The sequence below is a fragment of the Loxodonta africana genome, chromosome 11 (assembly GCF_030014295.1).
Source record: "Loxodonta africana isolate mLoxAfr1 chromosome 11, mLoxAfr1.hap2, whole genome shotgun sequence".
Taxonomy (NCBI): Eukaryota; Metazoa; Chordata; class Mammalia; order Proboscidea; family Elephantidae; genus Loxodonta; species Loxodonta africana.
In genome coordinates this window covers 26,045,951-26,069,318 of record NC_087352.1, presented here as the reverse complement: position 1 = coordinate 26,069,318, position 23,368 = coordinate 26,045,951, and the positions used below count along the sequence as shown (strand labels likewise).

The window sequence follows — 23,368 nt, the reverse complement described above, 5'->3', positions numbered from 1 at the left end:
TTTGGTAGAACTCTGCAGTGAAGCCGTCCGGGCCAGGGCTTTTTTTTGTTGGGAGTTTTTTGATTACTGTTTCAATCTCTTTTTTTGTTATGGGTCTATTTAGTTGTTCTACTTCTGAATGTGTTAGTTTACGTAGGTAGTGTTTTTCCAGGAATTCATCCATTTCTTCTAGGTTTGCAAATTTGTTAGAGTACAATTTTTTGTAATAATCTGATATGATTCTTTTAACTTCAGTTGGGTCTGTTGTGATGTGGCCCTTCTCGTTTCTTATTTGGGTTATTTGTTTCCTTTCCTGTATTTCTTTAGTCAGTCTAGCCAATGGTTTATCAATTTTGTTAATTTTTTCAAAGAACCAGCTTTTGGCTTTGTTAATTCTTTCAATTGTTTTTCTGTTCTCTAATTCATTTAGTTCAGCTCTAATTTTTATTCTTTGTTTTCTTCTGGTGCCTGATGGATTCTTTTGTTGCTCACTTTCTATTTGTTCAAGTTGTAGGGACAGTTCTCTGATTTAGGCTCTTTCTTCTTTTTGTATGTGTGCATTTATCGATATAAATTGGCCTCTGAGCACTGCTTTTGCTGTGTCCCAGAGGTTTTGATAGGAAGTATTTTCATTCTCGTTGCATTCTATGAATTTCCTTATTCCCTCCTTGATGTCTTCTATAACCCAGTCTTTTTTCAGGAGGGTATTATTGTTCAGTTTCCAAGTATTTGTTTTCTTTTCCCTAGTTTTTCTGTTATTGATTTCTAGTTTTATTGCCTTGTGGTCTGAGAAGATGCTTTGTAATATTTTGATGTTTTGGACTCTGCAAAGGTTTGTTTTATGACCTAATATGTGGTCTATTCTAGAGAATGTTCCATGTGCGCTAGAAAAAAGAGTATATTTTGCAGCAGTTGGGTGGAGAGTTCTGTATAAGTCAATGAGGTCAAGTTGGTTGATTGTTGTAATTAGATCTTCCGTGTCTCTATTGAGCTTCTTACTGGATGTCCTGTCCTTCTCCGAAAGTGGTGTGTTGAAGTCTCCTACTATAATTGTGGAGGTATCTATCTCATTTTTCAGTTCTGTTAAAATTTGATTTATGTATCTTGCAGCCCTGTCATTGGGTGCATAAATATTTAATATGGTTATGTCTTCCTGATCGATTGTCCCTTTTATCATTAAGTAGTGTCCTTCTTTATCCTTTGTGGTGGATTTAAGTCTAAAGTCTATTTTGTCAGAAATTAATATTGCTACTCCTCTTCTTTTTTGCTTATTGTTTGCTTCATATATTTTTTTCCATCCTTTGAGGTTTAGTTTGTTTGTGTCTCTAAATCTAAGGTGTGTCTCTTGTAGGCAGCATATAGACGGATCGTGTTTCTTTATCCAGTCTGAGACTCTCTGTCTCTTTATTGGTGCATTTAGTCCATTTACATTCAGCGTAATTATAGATAAATAAGTGTTTAGTGTTGTCATTTTGATGCCTTTTTATGTGTGTTGTTGACAATTTCATTTTTCCACATACTTTTTTGTGCTGAGACGTTTTTCTTAGTAAATTGTGAGATCCTCATTTTCGTAGTGTTTGACTTTGTTTGTTGAGTCGTTACGTTTTTCTTGGCTTCTATCTTGAGTTATGGGGTTGTTATACCTCTTTGTGGTTACCTTAATATTCACCCCTATTTTTCTAAGTAAAAACCTAACTTGTATTGTTCTATATCGCCTTCTGTCACTCTCCATATGGCAGTTCTATGCCACCTGTATTTAGTCCCTCTTTTTGTTTTTGTGATCTTTTACATATTGACTTCAGTGATTCCCTGTTATGAGCATTTTTTTCAATTAATCCTAATTTGTTTTTAGATTTCCCTATTTGAGTTGATATCAGGATGTTCTGTTTTGTGACCTTGTGTTGTGCTGGTATCTGATATTATTGGTTTTCTGACCCAACAACATCCTTTAGTATTTCTTGTAGCTTTGGTTTGGTTTTTGCAAATTCTCTAAACTTGTGTTTATCTGTAAATATCTTAACTTCGCCTTCATATTTGAGAGAGAGTTTTGCTGGATATATGACCCTTGGCTGGCAGTTTTTCTCCTTCAGTGCTCTGTATATGTCGTCCCATTCCTTTCTTGCCTGCATGGTTTCTGCTGAGTAGTCTGAACTTATTCTTATTGATTCTCCCTTGAAGGAAACCTTTCTTTTCTCCCTGGTTGCTTTTAAAATTTTCTCTTTATCTTTGGTTTTGGCAAGTTTGATGATAATATGTCTTGGTGTTTTTCTTTTTGGATCAATCTTAAATGGGGTTCGATGAGCATCTTGGATAGATATCCCTTCGTCTTTCATGATGTCAGGGAAGTTTTCTGTCAGGAGATCTTCAACTATTTTCTCTGTGTTTTGTGTCCTCCCTCCCTGTTCTGGGACTCCAATCACATGCAAGTTATCCTTCTTGATAGAGTCCCACATGATTCTTAGGGTTTCTTCATTTTTTTAAATTCTTTTATCTGATTTTTTTTCAGCTATGTTGGTGTTGATTCCCTGGTCCTCCAGATGTCCCAGTCTGCAGTCTAATTGCTCGAGTCTGCTCCTCTGACTTCCTATTGCATTGTCTAATTCTGTAATTTTATTGTTAATCTTTTGGATTTCTGAATGCTGTCTCTCTGTGGATTCTTGCAACTTATTCATTTTTCCACTATGTTCTTGAATAATCTTTTTGAGTTCTTCAACTGTTTCATCGGTGTGTTCCTTGGCTTTTTCTGCAGTTTCCCTTATTTCGTTTGTGATGTCTTGAAGCATTCTGTAAATTAGTTTTTTATATTCTGTATCTGATAATTCCAGGATTGTATCTTCATTTGGGAAAGATTTTGATTCTTTTGTTTGAGGGGTTGTAGAAGCTGTCATGGTCTGCTTCTTTATGTGGTTTGATATGGACTGCTGTCTCCGAGCCATCACTGGGAAACTTGTTTTTCCACAAAATCTGATAAAAAAAAAAGCAGTCAGATCCCTATCAGAACTGCCTTTGGATTATAACTGCTGCCTTGTTCCCTGTAAGGATGAAAGTCCGAGATTTGGATCATATACGCTTGGCTGTAGCTGGTTCTGTGTTTTTAGTCTAATTAGGAATGGATTTTTGGTCCCTGGGTTTTTTGTGGTTCCTTCTCTCAGGCCGGAAGAGTGGGTTAGGAAAAGACCAAAAGAACAAAAAAGGGGGGGGGCAAGCAAAGCCGCCACGGAGCCGGAGCTGTTCTCCCTCTGGCTCAGGAAATTCCAATGTAAATGAAGCTGCGTGGGGAGGGTGGGGAGGGATCAGAGAGATAGGAGAGTAGCACCTTGGAATATAGCCAGAGTTGCTTGTCTTGCTTGGAATGACTATTTTATCTGAGATTCCCAAGGGGCGTGTCGCCTATGTGTGCTGGCTGTGTGGGGCCCCCGGGGGTCTAGCCCGCTGAAGCCGCGGTCAGATCCTCCGCTGCCAGTCCAGAGCCCAGCGTCAAGGTTCCCCTGCTGGGACGCTGTACTCCCGGTTCCAAAATCAGTCGCTGCCTCCCGGGGACTTCTCGTCCCGTCAGTCGCGTGGCTGCGCCGCCTCCGCAGACCGGCTGGGCCCCCTCCCAGGGTTAGTTCAGGGGAGTAGAGCTGGGCACCGTGCTTGGGCCATGACAGCGCCCAGTCAAAAGCCTGGCGCCAAGGTTCCCCGGCTGGGACGCTGCACTCCCGGCTCCAAAACCAGTCACTGCCTCCTGGAGACTTCTCCCACCAGCCGCATCGCCACGCCGCCAGCGCGGACCGGCTGGGCCCCCTCCCGGGTTCAGTTCAGGGGGGTAGGGCTGCACCCCTTGTTTGCGCTGTCACAAGATTTATGAGTTCAGCTCCCCTGGGCCCAGACCTAATCTCGGCGCCAAGGTTACCTGACTGGGACGCTGGCTCCAGGCTCCGAGAACAGTCGCTGCTTCCCCATATTTGTTCATTTTCCGTCTCTAAATCTGTGTTTGTTGTTCAGGGTTTGTAGATTGTTATGTATGTGATCGATTCACTTGTTTTTCTGAGTCTTTGTTGCAAGAGGGATCCGAGGTAGCATCTACCTAGTCCGCCATCTTGGCCTCGCCTCCTCCGGTGTATTTTTTTAATATGATGCTGAACTCTATTGGCTAGAATTTTGTTGAGAACTTTTGCATCTACATACATGAGTGGTATTGGTCTGTAACTTTCCTTTTTTGTGTATGTGATGTCTTTGCCTGGTTTTGGTATCAGGGTTATGCTGGCTTCATAGAATGAGTTGGGAAGTATCCTTTCCTTTTATATGTTCTGATATAGTTTGAGAAGTACTGATATGAGCTCTTCTCTGAATGTTTGGTAGAATTCTCCAGTGAAGCCATCAGGGCCAGGGATTTTTTTTTTACCTGTTCAATCTCTTCTCTTGTTACGGGTATGTTCAGATTTTCTACCTCAGGTTTGTATTAGCTTAGGTAGTGTCTTAGTTATCTAGTACTGCTATAACAGAAATACCACAAGTTGAGGGCTTTAACAAACAGAAATTTATTCTCTCACAGTCTAGGAGGCCAGAAATCCAAATTCAGGGTGCTAGCTCCGGTGGAAGGCTTTCTCTCTCTGTCAACTCTGGGGGAAGGTCCTTATCATCAATCTTCCCCGTGTCTAAGAGCTTTTCAGCACAGAGACTCTGGGTCCAAAGGACATGCTCCACTTCTGGTGCATCTTTCTTGGTGGTTGAGGTCCCTATCTCTCTGCTCACATCTCTCTCCTTTTATCTTTTATAAGAGAAAAGGTAATGAAGGCCATACCCCAGGGACACTCTTCTTACGACAGATCAGGGCTGTGATCTGAGTAAGGGTGTTACATCCCACCCTAATCCTCTTTATTTATTTATTATACTTTAGATGAAGGTTTACAGAACAAGCTAGCCTCTCATTAAACAATTAGTACATATACTGTTGTGACATTGGTTACCAACCCCACAACATGTCAACACTCTCCCCTTCTTGACCTTGGGTTCCCTATTACCAGCTTTCCTGCCCTCTCTAGCCTTCTAGTCCTTGCCCCTGGGCTGGTGTGCCCCTTTAGGCTCATTTTGTTTTATGGGCCTGTCTACTCTTTGGCTGAAGGGTGAACCTCAGGAGTGACTTCATTAATGAGGCAAAATAGTGTCCAGGGGCCATACTCAGTATTTCTCCAGTTTCTGTCAGGCCAATAAGTCTGATCTTTTTTTGTGAGTTAGAATTTTGTTCTACATTTGTCTGGGACCCTCTATTGTGATCCCTGTCAGAGCAGTCAGTGGGGGTAGCTGGACACCATCTACTTGTGCTGGACTCAGTCTGGTGGAGGTTATGGTACTTGTGGTCATTAGTCCTTTGGACTAATCTTTTCCTTGTGTGTCTTTGGTTTTCCTCATTCTCCCTTGCTCCCGAAAAGGTGAGACCAGTGGAATCTCTTAGATGGCCACTCACAAGCTTTTTAGACCCCAGACACTACTCACCAAAGTAGAATGTAGAACGTTTTCTTTATAAACTATGTTATGGTAATTGAGCTAAATGTTTCCTGATATTATGGTCCCCACAGCCCTCAGCCCAGTAATTCGGTCCCTCAGGGAGTTTGGATGTGTCTGTGGAGCTTTCATGATCTTTCCTTGGATGAGCTGTGCTGACTTCCCCAGTATTGTGTACTGTCTTACCCTTCACGAATGTTACAACTTATCTATTGTCTATTTAGTGTTTGGAAACCCTGGTTGCGTAGTGGTTAAGTGCTACAGCTGCTAACCAAAATGTCAGCAGTTCAAATCCACCAGGCGTTCCCTAGAAACTTTTGGGGCAGTTCTACTCTGCCCTATAGAGTCCCCATGAGTCAGAATTGACTTGACAGCAATGGGTTTATTTAGTGTTTTTCCATCCCCACCCCTGCTACCCCTCATAATCATCAAAGATTGTTTCTTTTTGTGTGTAAACCTTTTCATGAGTTTTTATAGTAGTGGTCTCATACAGTATTTGTCCCTTTGTGATTGACTTATTTCACTCAGCATAATGCCTTCCAGATTCATCCATGTTATGAGATGCTTTGCAGATTCATCATTGTTCTTTATTGTTGTGTAGTGCTCTATTGTGTGCATGAATCACAGTTTGTTCATCCATTCATCTGTTGATGGGCATCTAGGTTGTCTCCATCTTTTCACTATTGTGAACAAGGCTGCAATGAACACGGGTATGCGTATGTCTATTCGTGTGATGGCTCTTATTTCTCTAGGATATATTTCTAGAAGTAAGATCAAAAAGTTGGCAGTTCAAATCCACCAGCTGCTCCTTGGAAACCCTATGGGACAGTTCTACTCTGTCCTATACAGTCACTATGAGTCAGAATCTACTCAACGGCAATGGGTTTGGTTTTTTGTTTGGCCAACAGTAAATCCTACATAAAAAAAAAAAAAAAACTCATTACTGTCGAGTTGATTCTGACTCATGGCAACCCCATGTGTTACAGAGTAGAACTGGTCCACAGAGTTTTCTTGGCTGTAATCTTAATGGAAAGGAGCCCGGGTGGCACAACAGTTAAGCAATCAGCTGCTAATGGAAAGGGTGGAGATTCAAACCCACCCAGCAGTTCTGCAGGAGAAAGATCTAGCCATCTGCTTCCATAAAAATTATAGCCTAGAAAACCTTATGAGGCAGTTCTACTCTGTCCTACAAGATTCCTATGAATAGGAATCGATTCCACAGCATCCAACAACAACAATCGTAACAGAAGCAGGTTGCCAGGACTTTCTTCCATGGCACTGCTGGATAGGCTTGAACCGCCAGCCTTTTGGTTAGCCACAAATTGTTTTCACCACCGAGATACCTGTTTATTATTATTATTAATTCATGTTGATGAATTTGTTATCTTCTTTGCTTTGTGCTGGAATAATATCAACTCCCTGAGATAAATGGCTTCTAGAAAAAAAGGGTTTCTGCATGGCTTAAAGGTTAACTGTAGGGTGCCAACCCCAGCCCTTTCTGGGTTGTGTGGCCTAGGGCAAGTGACAGCCTCTCTGGTCCTCAGAATCAGGTTATTTTATATATTTTTTTCTGTCCCTCCCTTGAGGGGCACCGCCCCCGTATTGACGGACCACGCCCACCATCCCGCCCTCAACCTGTTGTGGGCGTGGCTATAGGCAGACATGCCCAAGCCCCGCCCCCAGCCGCCTTGCCCGCCTTGGGTGCCCAAGGCCGTTGGGACCCATAGTCCCAAACCCACTGAAACCCAAACCCACTAGAGCATACAAGGCCTCTAGGAATTGTAGTTTCCGTGACCCAGGCTACTTACTGCGCAGGCACAGCCCGGTGCTTTCTGGGAGTTGTAGTTTTTCTGGGCCCTGGGCAGACAAGCTCTCTCCTGGCGCGCAAGCGCCTGGCACTTGGGGCTGTGCATTGACCAGTGGGCCCTGAGTGTCCGCGCCACGGCAGGACAAGGGGTCACAGGGGGTTCCACGCAGGCTTGGCTGGGCCGGGGACCCAGGAGAATCTGACCCGAATCATCTGGGTTCAGCGGGAGCCGCCCACAACCTTCGGAGCTGGTCCCGGGACGCAGGGGCAGGTGCGGGTGTACAGTGTGGGCATGCGCGAGTGTTTCTGTGTGTCCGTGTGTAGTGTGTGCGTGTGTGTCTGCCTGCACGTATGTGACTCCAGCAGTGTTAACCTGTGCAGGTGTCACTGTGTTTGACTCTGCATGAGTCCAACTGTATGTCACTGTGTTTGCACAAGCTGACTCCTGCAGCACGTGCCCGTGAAGGTGAAGCTGTGTGCACAGAGTGTGTGTCTGTGTGCACAGATTGTGTGTCTGTGTGCAGTTGGGTATCTGCACATACGTGTGACTTTGGGCGCGTATGGAACTTGTTCTCCTGGATGTGAGGGATCTGACTCCACATGTGTGTCTGAGTGTGCAGCTGTGTGGGTTGCGTGTGCCAGCCAGCTTGAAGTCAGGAGGCCAAGGGGTGGCTGTGACTTGGTGTGCATGGGTGTGGCTGCAAGGAGAGGGACATGCAGGTGTGTAAGATGTGTGTGTGAAACACTGTGTATCATGGGGTCACTAGGTGTGTGCATCTACATGTGGCAGAACCTGCACATGTGTGGCTTTGCATATATATGAGGCTCTTCCCATCCAGGTGTACCTATATGTGTGTCCAGGTGTACCTGTGTGTGCCAGGTGTGTCCAGGCGTACTTTTCATGGCCAGGTGTGTCCAGATATACCTTTGTGTGTCCAGGTGTACCTGTGTGTGTACCAGGTGTATCTCAGTGCATGGAGCCGGGTGCTGTGTGTGTGAACCTGTCCCTCTGTGTACCTCTTCACTCGAGGCATGCTGTGTGTTTACTTGGTATGTGTATAACTCTGCGTGCCCCAGACCCTGTGTGCTTGCGTGATCATCATCATGGAGCACCTGGAGCTGTGCAGATACATGACTACTTGCTTGTATTTGGGGAGGACTTCTTTGTTAGTGTTTGTGTATGTGTGCAGGTGTGTTCCATGTATCACTGTATGTTTGCACAAGCATTCACCTGTGCAGGTGTGTCCCCGTGTGTCACTGGGTGTGAGGGGTCTGACTCCACATGTGTCTGAGGGTGCACCTGTTCAGAGTGTTTGTGTCAGCCAGCATGAAGCTGGGGTATGTTGTGTGCGACCCATGTGTGTGTGTCTTAGTGTGTGGCATGCTCTGTACGTCTGACCCAAGTATGTCTGCGTCTCCCTTTGGTTGCCTGTTCATGTAGGTCACTCTCCTGGGTTTATCCAGCCATGTTGTTGTCAGCGCCCTGCTGGCGCAGTGATTAAGAACTCGGCTGCTAACTAAAAGGTCAGCAGTTTGAGTCCACCATCTGCTCCTTGGAAACCCTATGGGGCAGTTCTACTCTGTCCTGTAAGGTCACTATGAGTCGGAATCGACTGGACAGCAATGGTTTTTTTTTTTTTTCCTTCAGTTGTTGTCAGCTGCTGTAGAGTTGGCCCCTGCCTCCTGACGACCCCATGCAGAACAGAACAAAACACTGCTTGGTCCTGCGTCATCACTATGATCAGTTGAAAATCAGACCATTGTGACCCATAGGGTTTTCACTGGCTGATTTTCAGAAGTCAATTGCCAGGCCTTTCTTCCTAGCCTGTCTTAGTCTGGAAGCTCTGCCGAAACCAGTTCAGCATCATAGCAACACACAAGCCTGCACTGACAGACAGATGGTGGCTGTGCATGAGGTGCACTGGCCAGGAACCAAACCCAGGACTCCCACATGGAAGGTGACAATTCTACCGTTGAACCAGTAATGTCCCCATTACCCAGCCCTAGAAACCATTTAAGAGCCCTGGTGGCACAAACAGTTAAGCACTCAGCTGTTAACCAGAAGGTTGGAGGTTCAAACTCACCCAGCGGCTCTGCAGGAGAAAGACCTGGCAAAATGCTCCTCTAAAGATTACAGCCTAAGAAACCCTATAGAGCAGTTCTACTAACGTCACATGGGATTACTGTGAGTCAGAATCAGCGCAAAGGCACACAACAACAACAGAAATCAATTATCCTTCGATTGCTTGTTTGTGTATGTAATCATCCCAGGTTTACTCAGCCCTGCAAACCACTTCCTCACCCTGTCCCCCAAGACACCCTACATGTAGCGCCAGCTTTACGGGGTAGAGGGGTCCACCGCCCGCACCCTGCGTTTCTGCTCCGCCTGCCTGTGTTTGCCCCAGCATCTTCCTTCACGAGTCCTTGTTCCTTTCTCCCACAGACGCTGAATAGGATTGTTGAGGCCCCATGGCCATAGCCTGAGTGACGCAGCACCTGACCTCTCAAGACCACGAGGTGTGTATAGCTGATTGCTCTGGGGCCTGGTGGTGGCCTGAGGGCTATCTGTGGAGGTGGCACCAGCATGGTTTCCACCAACACCGTCCTCCCCATGAAGTCCTGAACGGCATGACCCTCGCTCCCCCAATACCTTAATCCCCTGCTCTCTGCCTCAGTCACTCTGCTCTTGGTCCCTTTACTTTCTTTGCCTCTATTACTCATCACAAGGAGCCCTGGTGGCACAGTGGTTAAGTGCTAAACTCTAACTGAAAGGTCGATGCTTTAAACCCACCAGCCGCTCTGTGGGAGAAAGATAGGGCAGTTTGCTTCCGTAAAGATTACAGCCTTGGAAACTCTATGCGGCAGTTCTCCTCTGTCCTATAGGGTTGCTATGAGTTGGAAAAGACTCAATGGCAACAAATTTGGTTTCAGTTTACTTGTCATATTCCTGCCCCAGGCCCTTTGCACTCACCATATACTACCTGTGTGGACTTGGACGAGTTAGTACCTCAGTTGCCTCATCTGCGCAATGAAGCTCACAGTATCACCCACCTCGTAAGAGTGTTGTGACAGTTGTATTCATTTCCCATGCTGCATGACAAATGACCCCAAAAGTATCAGCTTAAATTGCATCCCTTTATTCTTTTTTTTTTAATTGTGCCTCAAGTGAAAGCTTATAGTTCAAGTTAGTTTCTCCTACAAAAATTTATATACACATTGTTATGTGACCCTAGTTGCCACGCCTATAATGTGACAGCACACTCCTCCTTTCCACCCCAGGTTTCCTGTGTCCATTCAATCAGCTCCCTTTCTCCCTTCTCATCCCGCCTCGGGCAGGAGCTGCCTGTTAGTCTCATGTATCTGCTTCAGCTGAGAAGCACACTCTTCACAAGTATGATTTTATGTCTTATAGTCCAGACTAATCTTTGTCGGAAGAGTCAGATTTGGGAATGGTTTTAATTTTGGGCCAGTAGAGAGTCTGGAGGCCATGTGTTCCAGGGTCCCTCCTGTCTCAGTCAGACCACTAAGTCTGGTCTTTTTACTAAAATTTGAGTTCTGCACCCCACTTTTCTCCTGCTCCATCAGGGACTCTCTGTTGTGTTCCCCGTTAGGGTGGTCATTGGTGGTAGTCGGGCACCATGTCGTTCTTCTGGTCTCAGGCTGTTGGAGTCTCTGGTTTATGTGGCCCTTTCTGTCTCTTGGGCTAATATTTTCCTTGTGTCTTTGGTGTTCTTCATTCTCCTTTGCTCCAGGTAGGTTGGGACCAATTGATATATCTTAGATGGCCACTGGCTAGCTTTTTTTTTTTTTTAATAGTTTTTATTGTGCTTTAAGTGAAAGTTTACAAATCAAGTCAGTCTCTTAACATATAAACTTATATACACCTTACTACATACTCCCACTTACTCTCCCCCTAATGAGTCAGCCCGCTCCCTCCTTCCAGTCTCTCCTTTTGTGACTGTTTTGCCAATTTCTAACCGCCTCTACCCTCCCATCTCCCCTCCAGACAGGAGATGCCAACATAGTCTCAAGCGTCCACCTGATGCAAGTAGCTCACTCCTCATCAGCATCTCTCACCAACCCATTGTCCAATCCAATCTATGTCTGATGAGTTGGCTTTGGGAATGGTTCCTGTCCTGGGCCAACAGAAGGTTTGGGGACCATGACCGCCGGGATTCTTCTAGTCTTAGACCATTAAATCTGGTCTTTTTATGAGAATTTGGGGTCTGCATCCCACTGTTCTCCTGCTCCCTCAGGGGTTCTCTGTTGTGCTCCCTGTCAGGGCAGTCATCAGTTGTGGCCGGGCACTGTCTAGTTCTTCTGGTCTCAGGATGATGTAGTCTCTGTTCATGTAGCCCTTTCTGTTTCTTGGGCTTATAATTACCTTGTGACCTCGGTGTTCTTCATTCTCCTTTGATCCAGGTGGGTTGAGACTCATTGATGCACCTTAGATGGCCGCTTGCTAGCGTTTAAGACCCCAGAGGCCACACTTCAAAGTGGGATGCAGAATGTTTTCTTAATAGAATTTATTTTGCCAGTTGACTTAGACATCCCCTGAAGCCATAGTCCCCAAGCCCCCCTGGCTAGCTTTTAAGACCCCAGATGCCACTCATCAAAATGGGATGCAGAACATCCCACTTTAATAAACTTTGTTATGCCAGTTGACCTAGATGTCCCCTGAAACCATGGTCCCCAAATCCCCACCCCTGCTACTCTGTTCCTTGAAGTGTTTGGTTGTATTCAGGAAACTTCTAGGCTTGGTTTAGTCTGGTTGTCCTTCCCTTCACCTAAAATAATTCTTGTCTACTTTTTTATCTAGTTAGTGAATACCCCTCTCCCTCCCTCCCAACCCTCCTAACCATCAAAGAATGTTTTCTTCCATATTTAAACCTTTTCTTGAGTTCTTAAAATTGTGGTCTCATACAGTATTTGTCCTTTTGTGACTGACTAATTTCACTCAGCATAATGCCTTCCAGATTGATCCACAGTATGTTTCGCAGATTCATCCTTGTTCTTTATCGTGGCATTTGTATTCCATTGTGTGAATATACCATACTTTGTTCATCTGTTCATCTGTTAATGGGCACCTAGGTTGTTTCCATCTTTTTGCTATTGTGAACAGTGCTGCAGTGAACATGGGTGTGCATATATCTATTCGTGGCACCACTCTTATTTTTCTTGGATATATTCCAAAGAGTCGGATTGCTGGATTGTATGGTAGTTCTGTTTATAGCTTTTTAAGGAAGCGCCAAATGGATTTCCAAAGTGGTTGTACCATTTTACATTCGCACCAGCACTGTATAAGTGTTCCAGTCTCTCCACAATCTCTCCAACATTTATTATTTTGGTTTTTTTTTTTTTTTTTGGATTACTGCTAACCTTATTGGAGTGAGATGGAATCTCATTGTAGTTTTGATTTGCATTTCTCTAATGGATAATGATCATGAGGATTTTCTCATGTATCTGTTAGCTGCCTGAATGTCTTCTTCGGTGAAGTACCTGTTCATACCTATATTATCTCATAGTTCTATAGATCAGGAATTCTGCAAGCTTGTCTAGGCTCTCTGCCTAGGGTCTCATAAGGCTGCAATCAAGGTGTCGGCCTGGCTGGGAATGAGTAAATTCCTATTAGGAGCTCAGAATCGGGCCTGACACATAGAAAACGCTCAGTAAATGGGCTTGATTATTGAATCGTTGTACTGTTTTTACAGGAACCCAGTGGTGCAATAGTTAAGCACTCGGCTGCTAACTGAAAAGGTGGCAGTTTAAACTACCCAGTGGCTTGGGAGCAAGACCCAGCCATCTATTTCCGTAAAGATTTTAGCCAAAAAAACCCTATGGGGCAGTTCTACTCTGTCACATGGGGTCACTATGAGTCAAAAATTGACTCGATGGCACCCAACAACAATAACTGTCTTTACAGTAGTCCCTGGGTGGTGCAAATGGTTAAGCACTGACTACTAGCCAAAAGGCTGGTGGTTCAAATCTGCCCAGAGGCACCTCAGAAGACAGGCCTGGTGATCTGCTCCCAAAAGGTCACAGTCTTGAAAACCCCCATGTGTTACAGAGTAGAACTGCTCCATAGGGTTTTCTTGGCTGTGATCTTTATAGAAGCAGATTGCCAGGCCTTTCTTCCGTGACACCACTGGGTGAGTTTGAACTGCCAACCACTAAGTTAGCAGCTGAGCACAACCATTTGCACCACATAGCCTCAAAAATTTTAACAACAGCCCTAGGAAATTAATCCATATGGCCACACTGAAACTTTTCAAATTGTTTTCCGTTCCACTAAGCTAGTGACTCCCAGTCAGGGGTGGTTCTGTCCCCCAGGAGACATTTGGCAATGTCTGGAGACATTTTTGGTTGTCGTGACTTGAGCGGAGGTGTGCTCCTGGCATCTAGTGGGTGGAGGCCAGGGATGCTGCTAAACATCCTACAGTGCACAGGATGGCCCTACAGGAAAGAATGAGCTGTCCCCAAGATGTCAACCATGCTGCCTTAGTTATCTAGTGCTGCTGTAACAGAAATACCATACATGGATGGCTTTAACAAACAAATTTATTTTCTCACAGGTTAGGAGGCCAGAAGTCCAAATTCAGGGACCTGGCTCTAGGGGAAGGCATTATCCCTCTGTCAGCTCCTGGGTGATCTTCATATGACATGGCATCTATCTTCCCCTTTCTCTTTGCCTAATCTCTTTTTATATCTCAAAAGAGATTGACTCAAAACACACCCTACATTTGGGGGACATCTAGGTCAATTGGCATAACCAAGTTTATTAAGAAAATGTTCTGCATCCCATTTTGGTGAGTGGTGTCTGGGGCCTTAAAAGGTTACAAGTGGCCATCTAAGATGCATCAATTAGTCCCAACCCACTTGGAACAAAGGAGAATGAAGAACACCAAAGACACAAACTATAAGCCCAAGAGACAAAAGATTCACATAAACCAAAGACTCCATCAGCCTGAAACCAGAAGAACTAGATGGTACTGACCTACACCACCAATGATTGCCCTGACAGGGAACACAACAGAGAGTACTGGACAGAGTGGGAGTAAAGTGCAGAGGAGAACTCAAATTCACATAAAAAGACCAGACTTAATGGTCTGACAGAGACTGCAGAAGCCCCCAAAACTATGGCCCCCAGACGCTCTGTTACCCAGAACTAAGACCATTCCCGAAGCCCATTCTTCAAACAAAGATTAGACTGGACTATAAAACATAAAATAATGCTCGTAAGAGTGTGCTTCTTAGTTCAGTTAGAAACAAGAGACCAAATGTGTGGCTCCTGTCCAGAGGCAGGATGAGAAGGCAGAAAGGGACAGGAACTGGTTGGATGGACACAAGAAACCCGGGGTGGAAAGGAGGAGTGTGCTGTCACATGGTAGTGATTTCAACTAATGTCACGTAACAATATGTAAGTTTTTGTATGAGAAATTAACTTGAGGTGTAAACTTTCACCTAAAGCACAATTTTAAAAAAAGAAAGAAAGAAAAAAAAACACCCAGCATTAATATTACCTTATTAACATAACAAAGAAAATCAATTCCCAAATGGGATCATAACCTCAGGTATACGGGTTAGGATTTACAACACACATCTTTGGGGGACTTAATTCAATCCATAGCACCTGCCGAGGGTAAGAATCTCTGTGCTAATTCCTTCCAGTTTAGCTGTTAACCTTTTCTAAACCAGACCAGCTGCTGTCCAGTCAACTCTGACTCATGGTGACCCCATGTGTGCACAGTAGAAGTGTGCTCCATAGGGTTTCCAATGGCTGTGCCCTTTCAGAAGCAGATCGCCAGGCCTTTCTTCCGAGGCATCTCTGGGTGGGTACCAACCTCCAACCTTTCAGTGCTTAACCGTTTGTGCCACCAAGGGACTCCCAGCCTTCTCCCACCCAAGACAAATGACAAACCTGATTGTGTTTTTTTCCTTTCTTCCAGATCAGGAGACAAGTGGGAAGGTCACGGTGCAGGCAGCGCAGGAAACAGATGGAAGGACTCTTGAGCAACAGTCTCCAGAATGGTGAGCTGGGAGAACCCTGGAAACGTGCAGGTCCATTACGGCACCACCAGCAAGCCCAGGAAAGCAGCTGGAAGCAAGAGGCTGCGGGCCACCAGGAAGGCCCTGCTGGTGACAGCATTCCAGAACACGATGAATTCGGCCATCCCCTGAAAACCAGCTTAAGTCTTCCCATCATCCCCATCGCAAACAGGACGCAGAGGTGCAGCACAACGCCACGAAAGAGTTTCAAGCAGAAGAACACAGATCTCAACAAGGAGGAGAAAGCCCACGGCCCTAGGAAGCTGTGGAAGTGCATGGATTGTGGGAAAGCCTTCAGCTACTGTTCAGCCTTCCTCCTGCACCAGCGGGTCCACACCGGGGAGAAGCCATTCACCTGCCCCGACTGCGGCCGGGCCTTCAGCCAGAGCGTGCACCTGACGCTGCACCGGCGCACGCACACAGGCGAGAAGCCGCACGCCTGCCCCGAGTGCGGCAAGGCCTTCAGCCAGGGCTCCTACCTGGCGTCGCACTGGCGCACACACACGGGTGAGAAGCCCCACAGGTGCACTGAGTGCGGCAAAGCCTTCGCGCGCCTCGCGCACCTGAGCCAGCACCAGCGCGTGCACACTGGTGAGAAGCCCTATGCCTGCGGGCGGTGCGCCAAGACCTTCCGTAATCGCGCATCCCTCCTGGAGCACCAGCGTATCCACACGGGTGAGAAGCCCTATGAGTGCTCCCAGTGTGCCAAGTCCTTCCGCTTCTCCTCGGCGCTCATCCGCCATCAGCGCATCCACACTGAGGAGAAGCCCTACAGGTGTGCCCAGTGCCCCAGGGCCTTCACGCAGACCGCACACCTCACGCAGCACCAGCGCACGCACACTGGCGAGAAGCCCTACAGGTGCTCCGAGTGCGGAGCGCCCTTCAGCCAGAGCGCCTCACTGGCGGAGCACCGTCGCATCCACACGGGTGAGAAACCCTACAAGTGTGCCGACTGCGGCAAGTCCTTTACACAGGTCTCGCACCTCAGCCAGCACCAGCGCACGCACACCGGCGAGCGGCCGTACAGCTGCGCAGACTGCGGCAAGGGCTTCAGTAACCGCACCCACCTTCTGCAGCACCACCTGGTACACACGGGCGAGAAACCCTACCGGTGTGGCGAGTGTGGGGCCGCCTTCAGCCATGTGTCCTCGCTCATCGAGCACCAAAAAATCCACACAGGTGAGAAGCCTTACAGGTGCTCCGAGTGCGGCAAGGGCTTCAGCCAGGGCTCCTCCCTAACGCGGCACCAGCGCATGCACACCGGGGAGAGGCCCTACACCTGCCCCGAGTGTGGCAAGGCCTTCAGCAACCGCTCCTACCTGATCCAGCACCACATCGTGCACACGGGCGAGAAGCCCTACGAGTGCGGCCGCTGCGGCAAGGCCTTCAGCTTCTCCTCGGCGCTCACCCGCCACCAGAGGACGCACATGGAGGAGAAGCCCCATACACGCGGCCAATGTGGGGACTTGTTTGCACAGCAGCCGCTCCTGACCGAGCAACTGAGCACACAGAGGCCGGAGAAGCCCGTTACGGGCCACGTGGAAACCGCTGCAGACCAGCAGAAGAATGAAAGCTAACATTTAAGGAGACCATCTGTATGCCTAGGACCTTAGGTGGTACGAACAGTTTGTGCTCAACTGCTAACCTAAAGGTTGGCAGTTTGAACCCACCCAGCAGTACTACAGAAGAAAGGCCTGGCGATCTGCTTCCATTTAGTTTGTTGTGGTGCAAATGGCTTGTGCTCAGCAACTAACCTAAAGGCTGGAAGTTCAAACCCACTCAGGTGCCATGGAAGAAAGGCCTGGAGATCTGCTTTCATTAAGATTATTATTGTGACCTTTTGGTTAGCAGCTGAGTGCTTAACTGCTGCACCACCAGACTCCTAACCATTAAGATTACAGACAATGAAACGCTATGGAGTATTTCTACTCTGACACACAGGGGGTTGCTATGAGTTGGAATCAACTGGACGGCACCTAACAACAACAAAAACCTGTACACCAGGCACTCTGCTCAGCATTGTGTATGCCTCCTTTTCATCCTCACAACACCATGAGGAGCTGTCTTAGTCTCCTAAACCAAAACCAGTTGCTATCTAGTATATTCTGACTCATGGCAACCCCATCTGTGTCAGAGTAGAACTGTGCTCCATAGGGTTTCCAATGGCCAATTTTTTTGGATGTACATTGCCAGGCCTTTCTTCCAAGCCACCTCTGGGTGAACTGAAACCTCCAACCTTTTAGTTAGTAGCCAGGCATGTTAGCAGTTTGTACCACCCAGCAACTCCCTTAGTCTTTCAGGGTTGCTGTAACAAAATACCACAAAGTGAGTGGCATTAAACAGAAATGTATTGTCTCACAGTGCTAAAGGCTAGAAGCCCAAAATCAGGGTCTGGGCCATGTCGATTCCATCTGGGGATTGAGCCCTGAGAGACAAGTGTTCCATGCCTTTCTCCTAGTTTCTGGTGGCTGCCAGCAGTCCTTGGCTGCTGATAGATGTATCTGCCTCTGTCATTACATGGCATCTGTCTTCCCCTGTGTGTGACCCCCATTTTATAAGACACCACTCAGAAAGGATTTGGTTGAACTCTACCCCAGTATGAAGCCATTGACTGATCACATCTGCAAAGAGAAACCCTACTTCCCCAAACAAGGTCACATTCACAGGTACAGGGGTTAGGATTCAATACATCTTTTGGGAGGAACATAGTTCAATCCACAACAGACATACTATATCATCCCCATGTTACCAGTGAGGAAACTGAGGCTCAGAGAAGCTTAGTAACTTGCCCAGGGTCACACAGCAAGGGGGGTCACAGGGCCAGGATGGGCCCCAGTTCTGCCTGACCCCACTCTGTACTCCCTCCACAGCCTTCTTGGCACAAAATTATTAATGTGACAAACACAAGTAGACCCAAAGACATATCCATAGGTCTCTGGCTAGCACTCTAGGAGTTGATTTTATGATAGAGTGGGCATTTGCTCAGCAAACTTAATTGAATAGATAGTTTGGCTCCTTCGGTCAAGTCGGCACATTTACTGAGAGGACAGGGTCTAAAAAATTTGGATCAGCTCAGAGAGAATGTGTGGTGTTCAATTCCAGCTGCCACAGAGTCATCTCTGACTCGTGACAACTCCATGTGTGTCAGAGTAAAACTGCTCCACAAGGATTTTGGTTTTTTTTTTTAAGTAATATTTTATTGTGTTTTTGGTGAAAGTTTACACACTAAATTAGGTTCCCATTTGACAATTTCTATACAAATTGTTCAGTGACATTAGTTTTATTTTTCACAGTGCATCAGTGTTCTCTTTAATTGCGTTTTGGTTGTTCCATTCTCCATAGGGTTTTGTATGGCCGATGTTTTGGAAGTAAATTGCCAGACCTTTCTTCTGAGGCATCTCTGAGTGGACACAAACCTCCAATTTTTTAGTGAGTAGCCAAATGCTTAACTGTTTGCACCACCCAGGGACTCCATAAAGTACAGTAAACAACCATGTGCCCACCCAGATTCAATATATTTTAGTATTTATCATATTTTGTAGCATATATTTACTTTGAAATAGGTCATGAAAATGTATATCTGTAGGTATATTTTCCTGACCTACTTTAAATTACAAACATGATCTCACTTCACCCTAAATATTTTAGCTTACATCTCTTTAAAAAAAAAAGAAAAAGAATCTTCTACACTAGCTCAATACCATTATCACACCTAACCAAATTAATAATTCCTTAGAATCATCCAGTGTGGAAACCCTGGTGGTGTAGTGGTTAAGAGCTACAGCTACTAACCAAAAGGTGGGCAGTTTGAATCCACGAGGTGCTCCTTGGAAACTCTGTGGGCATCTCTACTCTGTCTTACAGAGCCGCTATAAGGCAGAATCAACTCGAAGGCAGTGGGTTTGATTTATGTTTTTTTTTTATCATCCAGTGTAAAAGAGTCCTGGTAGGACAGTGGTTAAACACTCAGCTGCTAACTGAAAGGTTGGCAGTTGGAATCCACCAGGGGCTCTGCAGTCTGGTAGCAGTCTGCTCCCATAAAGATTATACCCCTGGAAACTCCATGGGGAGTTCTACTGTGTCCTATAGGGTTGCTATGAGTCAGAATCTACTTAATGGCAACACGTTTGGGTTTTTTTGGTTTATCATCTAGTGTCGAATCCATGTGCAAATTCCCTTGCCCCCCAAAAAAATTTTTTTGAAGAAGTGATGTAGTCTGTCAGAAAATGTTTCAAGCCTTGAAAATAATTCAAATATAAAAGGTCTTTAATGTGTATAACCTAACTGGGAGTGGGAGTGGAGGGGGTGAGGCACATTGCGTTTAGGGGACAACACAGATATAAACAAGATTCATAGAGACACAGACACATGGACACAGATGAAAGCATGTGGGGACACAAACACAGGTACGGACACATCTGACTCCCCATCCATCAGACCCCTCAACTCTTAGCCCCATCAAGGAAGTTGGTAAGGGATCGGGGGTGGGGTGGGGCAGCATCTGTCTGCCTTTTTACCCTAGTTCTGGCATTTCCACACAGGCCTTGGCACACAGTAGGTCCTCAGGAAATGTCAAAGGAATGAATAAATGAACAAGTGAAACCCCCCTGACTGGTCCTGGACCCCTTCAGGGTCAGGAATGACACAGTTGGTTCCTCCCTCTGCCCCAGGCCTTGGCACACAGTAGGCCCTCAGGAAATGTTAGGTAAATGAATAAGTGAACAGCCCTGGAGCCATTCAGCATCAGGGGCCAAAATGTCTGAGTCATTCTATACCCTAAATTTTGCCCAGCTTAGGGCTCAGCATATAGTAGGTCCTCAGGAAATGTCAGGTGAATGAATGAAGGTGTGAATATTCCCAACCCCACCCCCGGAGATCCTCAGGGTCAGAGACCACCCATTCTGAGCCCTTCTGTACCTCAAACTTCACCTTAATCAGGCACGGCACACAGTAGGTCCTCAGGAAATGTCAATGAATAACTGAAACGCCTCTGACTGGCCCTGGACCCCTTCAGGATCAGGGATGACACAATTGGTACCTCTCTGTGTTCCAGGCCTTGGCACACAGTAGGTCCTCAGGAAATGTCCACAAAGGGCTGAGTTCAATCATCCAAGAGAGCAGAAAAAACAAGCCCCTAGAAGCAGAGAGCTGCTGATCAGACTCCTTTGGAACTGGCGGGAGAAGTTAGGCAGGCGGGCTTCAGTCTATGGAGCTGTTCATCAAGACTTCTAGGGCAGCCTGCCTGGTGGGAGTGTACAGGCACGGGTGGCTGTACCAGCGGGGAGTGGGTTCCACACTGAGTTACGTCTCGTGTTGGAGACCCTGCTCAGCCACTGTCTGGGCGAGGGGAGATTGGCCTGACGTGAACTCCTATCCTTGCGGCGATTCGAGGATAGAGGAAGGGCTGGAGGGAGCCGGGAGTCTGCCCTGAGTCCCTCCTGCTACAGGAGAAGCTGAGACCCTGGGGGAAGAGAGAATCTGCCACCTGCTGTAGTCAGGAGGCCCAGAAGAAGTGAAGTGGAGTCCCTCCTGCTGTACAGAGAGTGGAGGACTTGAGTTAGAGTCTGCCCTGAGTCTCTACAGATGTAAAAGGAATGAACCTCTGGTAGAGGAGTTATCAAAAAAAACATGCTGGTTTCAGAGCATTGGGAGTTTAGAGGTTGCAGATAAGGGAAAGAGGATTTGCAAAGGAAAAACAAAAGCACAAAGCATGCATCGTCGGCATTCCGTGCATCCTAAGACGAAGGGTGCTGAAGACGCCCCCTGGTGGCAACATGCAACAACCCATCGACCCCAAAACCATTGCCACAAGAGGGATTAACTATCCTCCGTGGAAGCAGCTTCATGATCACATATAAAAGCCACAGGCCACATCCTGGTCAGAGGGGCGTCCCGGTTATGTCCCTTTGATTTTAGATTTGCCATATTTGGCAGCTTATTCAACATATTTTCCTCTGGCTGCATTTCCCCAGATACTATATCCAGATACTACCTTGCATCTTCCTAGGTTGGAAGGCACTCAAAATATACACGCAGTGGCAGAAACAATGGACTGGAACACATCAATAATTGTAAAGATGGCACAAGACCGGGCAAAATTTTGTACGTGGGGGTCACCATGAGTCAGAGCCAACTCTAAGATAACTGACAACAAAGTCCCAGGGTCCAATATGTCCTGTGTGAGGAGGGGACAGACAGTTTTACATGCTGAGGAGGAGGGTGTTGGGAAGTGTAGGATCCAACAAGCTGGCTTGGGGAGGAGGGGTACTCCTGAGAGGCACAGGACTGGCCAGTTGGCATGCCTCAGCCCCATCCTCCCCCAGCCCAACCTTCCCGGAATTCAGTTTGTCTAGGAAGTGCCACCGAAGGAGGAGAAATGGCTGCTGAGCTCCTGCTAGCCATGTCCCTAGTGAGTTGGGATTTCCTGATTTTTTCCCAGTGTGCTTCTTCATTGGGTCAAGGATGAAGTCCATCTCTCACTCTCAAGAATGTGGGCTCCTATCTCTTTTTCTATGGGATTTTCTCTACCTGATGTGTGCCCCATTCAGGACCCTGAGCCTTAAGTTTTCTACCCCGTAGCCCTAATGTGGGTGCTTCATCCCTTTCCTTCCTTCATTCATTCAATATATATTTCTCAAATGTCTGCAATTATAAACTAGAAGGACAGAGAGCTCCCTGTCCTCCTGAAGCTTACACTGCAGGGTAGATGCCAGATACAAACCACATTAATCCATAATTTCAACAAGAGAGCTGGTTTTTGAAGTTGTGAATGGGATGGGAAACCGCAAGTGTTACAGAGTAGAACTGCTCCATAGGGTTTTCTTGGTTTTAATCTTTACAGAAGCAGATCACCAGGCCTTTCTTCCACAGGACTGCTAGGTGGGTTCAAACCTCCAACCTCTAAGTCAGTAGTCATGTGCAAACCATTTGCACCATCTAGGGGCCTGTCTACCAATATCAACATTTAGATCTATGGAGAGGGAGACATATATATTCAAATATGAATTAAAGAGCAGAATGGTAATATCAATCAATACTAGACAAAATTAAATTGAAGCCAAAGGATTAAATTGATTAAAGACAATGATTTTATATTTGACAAAGGACTCAGGATCAGGTTTTAACTAACATTTATTGAGTGCCTAGTATATGCCTGGCACTGTGCTTCGTGTTTTTACGTGTATTTAATTTGCAAAGACACAGCAATGCTGTACTTACATGTAACAAATTACACAGCTGTTAAACACATAAAGCGAAGATTATAAAAATATATTGGCAAACACAAGCATAGTAACAGATTTTTCTCATAGCCCTACTGTTTTTTGACAGATAGAGTAGGTCACAATTAAATAACACTTGAATCTCAACAATATAATTGATAAGACATAGTTAAAGGCATATAGAGTTTTGAATTCTACAGACAGAATACACATTCATCTTAAATATTCAGGAAACATTTACAAAAATTGGATGTTCTAGGCCACAATAAAAGCTTTTTGAAGGGTTTTGAAAGCAGACATATTATAGGCCACATTCTCTGTTCACAGTGCAGTAAAACAAGAAAATAAAACTATTTTTAAACAAAAAACCCAATCACTGAGTTTTGAAGCGCTCTTTAAAAACAATTCAATACAATATTTAGACAACAACATAAACAAGAACACTAATTATCAAGCTTTAAGATGTGACCAAGGCTATAACCAGAAGTACATTTATATCATTAAGTATACCATTATACCAAATATTTTTTTAAATAAAAATATAAGTAAATTAAGTACTCAGCTTAAAAACTGAGACAAGGGGAAAAAAACTGAGACAAGGAATAAAAGCAATCACAAATAAATCCAATACATATTCAAGGAAAACAAATGAATTACAAATGAGAGAAATAATGGATATACGTAAACTCCAGCACTGGTTCTTTGGGAAAAAAAAAAGTAACCTGCATAAACCTTTGACAAATCTAATAATGTGTAAACCACAAACAATAGTTGAAAAGAGAAAGAGGATAGAACAAATAGAGAAATTTTTGTTTAATTATAAAATAAC

The 23,368-nt window shown here is 45.7% G+C and overlaps 1 protein-coding gene across 2 annotated transcripts; it reads left to right on the top strand.

The window, feature by feature from the left end:
- Positions 1–8,934: 8,934 nt before the first annotated feature.
- ZNF835 (zinc finger protein 835) lies at positions 8,935–19,868 on the top strand. Of its 2 annotated transcripts, XM_064293425.1 has the most exons (3): positions 8,935–9,231; positions 9,717–9,790; positions 15,220–19,868. In XM_064293425.1, exon 3 carries the CDS (start codon positions 15,268–15,270, stop codon positions 16,894–16,896), a length of 1,629 nt encoding a protein of 542 aa, XP_064149495.1. In that variant the 5' UTR covers positions 8,935–9,231; positions 9,717–9,790; positions 15,220–15,267; the 3' UTR covers positions 16,897–19,868. The 2 variants fall into 2 exon arrangements, with proteins under 2 accessions (XP_064149495.1, XP_023399395.2); XM_023543627.2 differs by having other exon boundaries at positions 8,935–9,790.
- Positions 19,869–23,368: the final 3,500 nt, after the last annotated feature.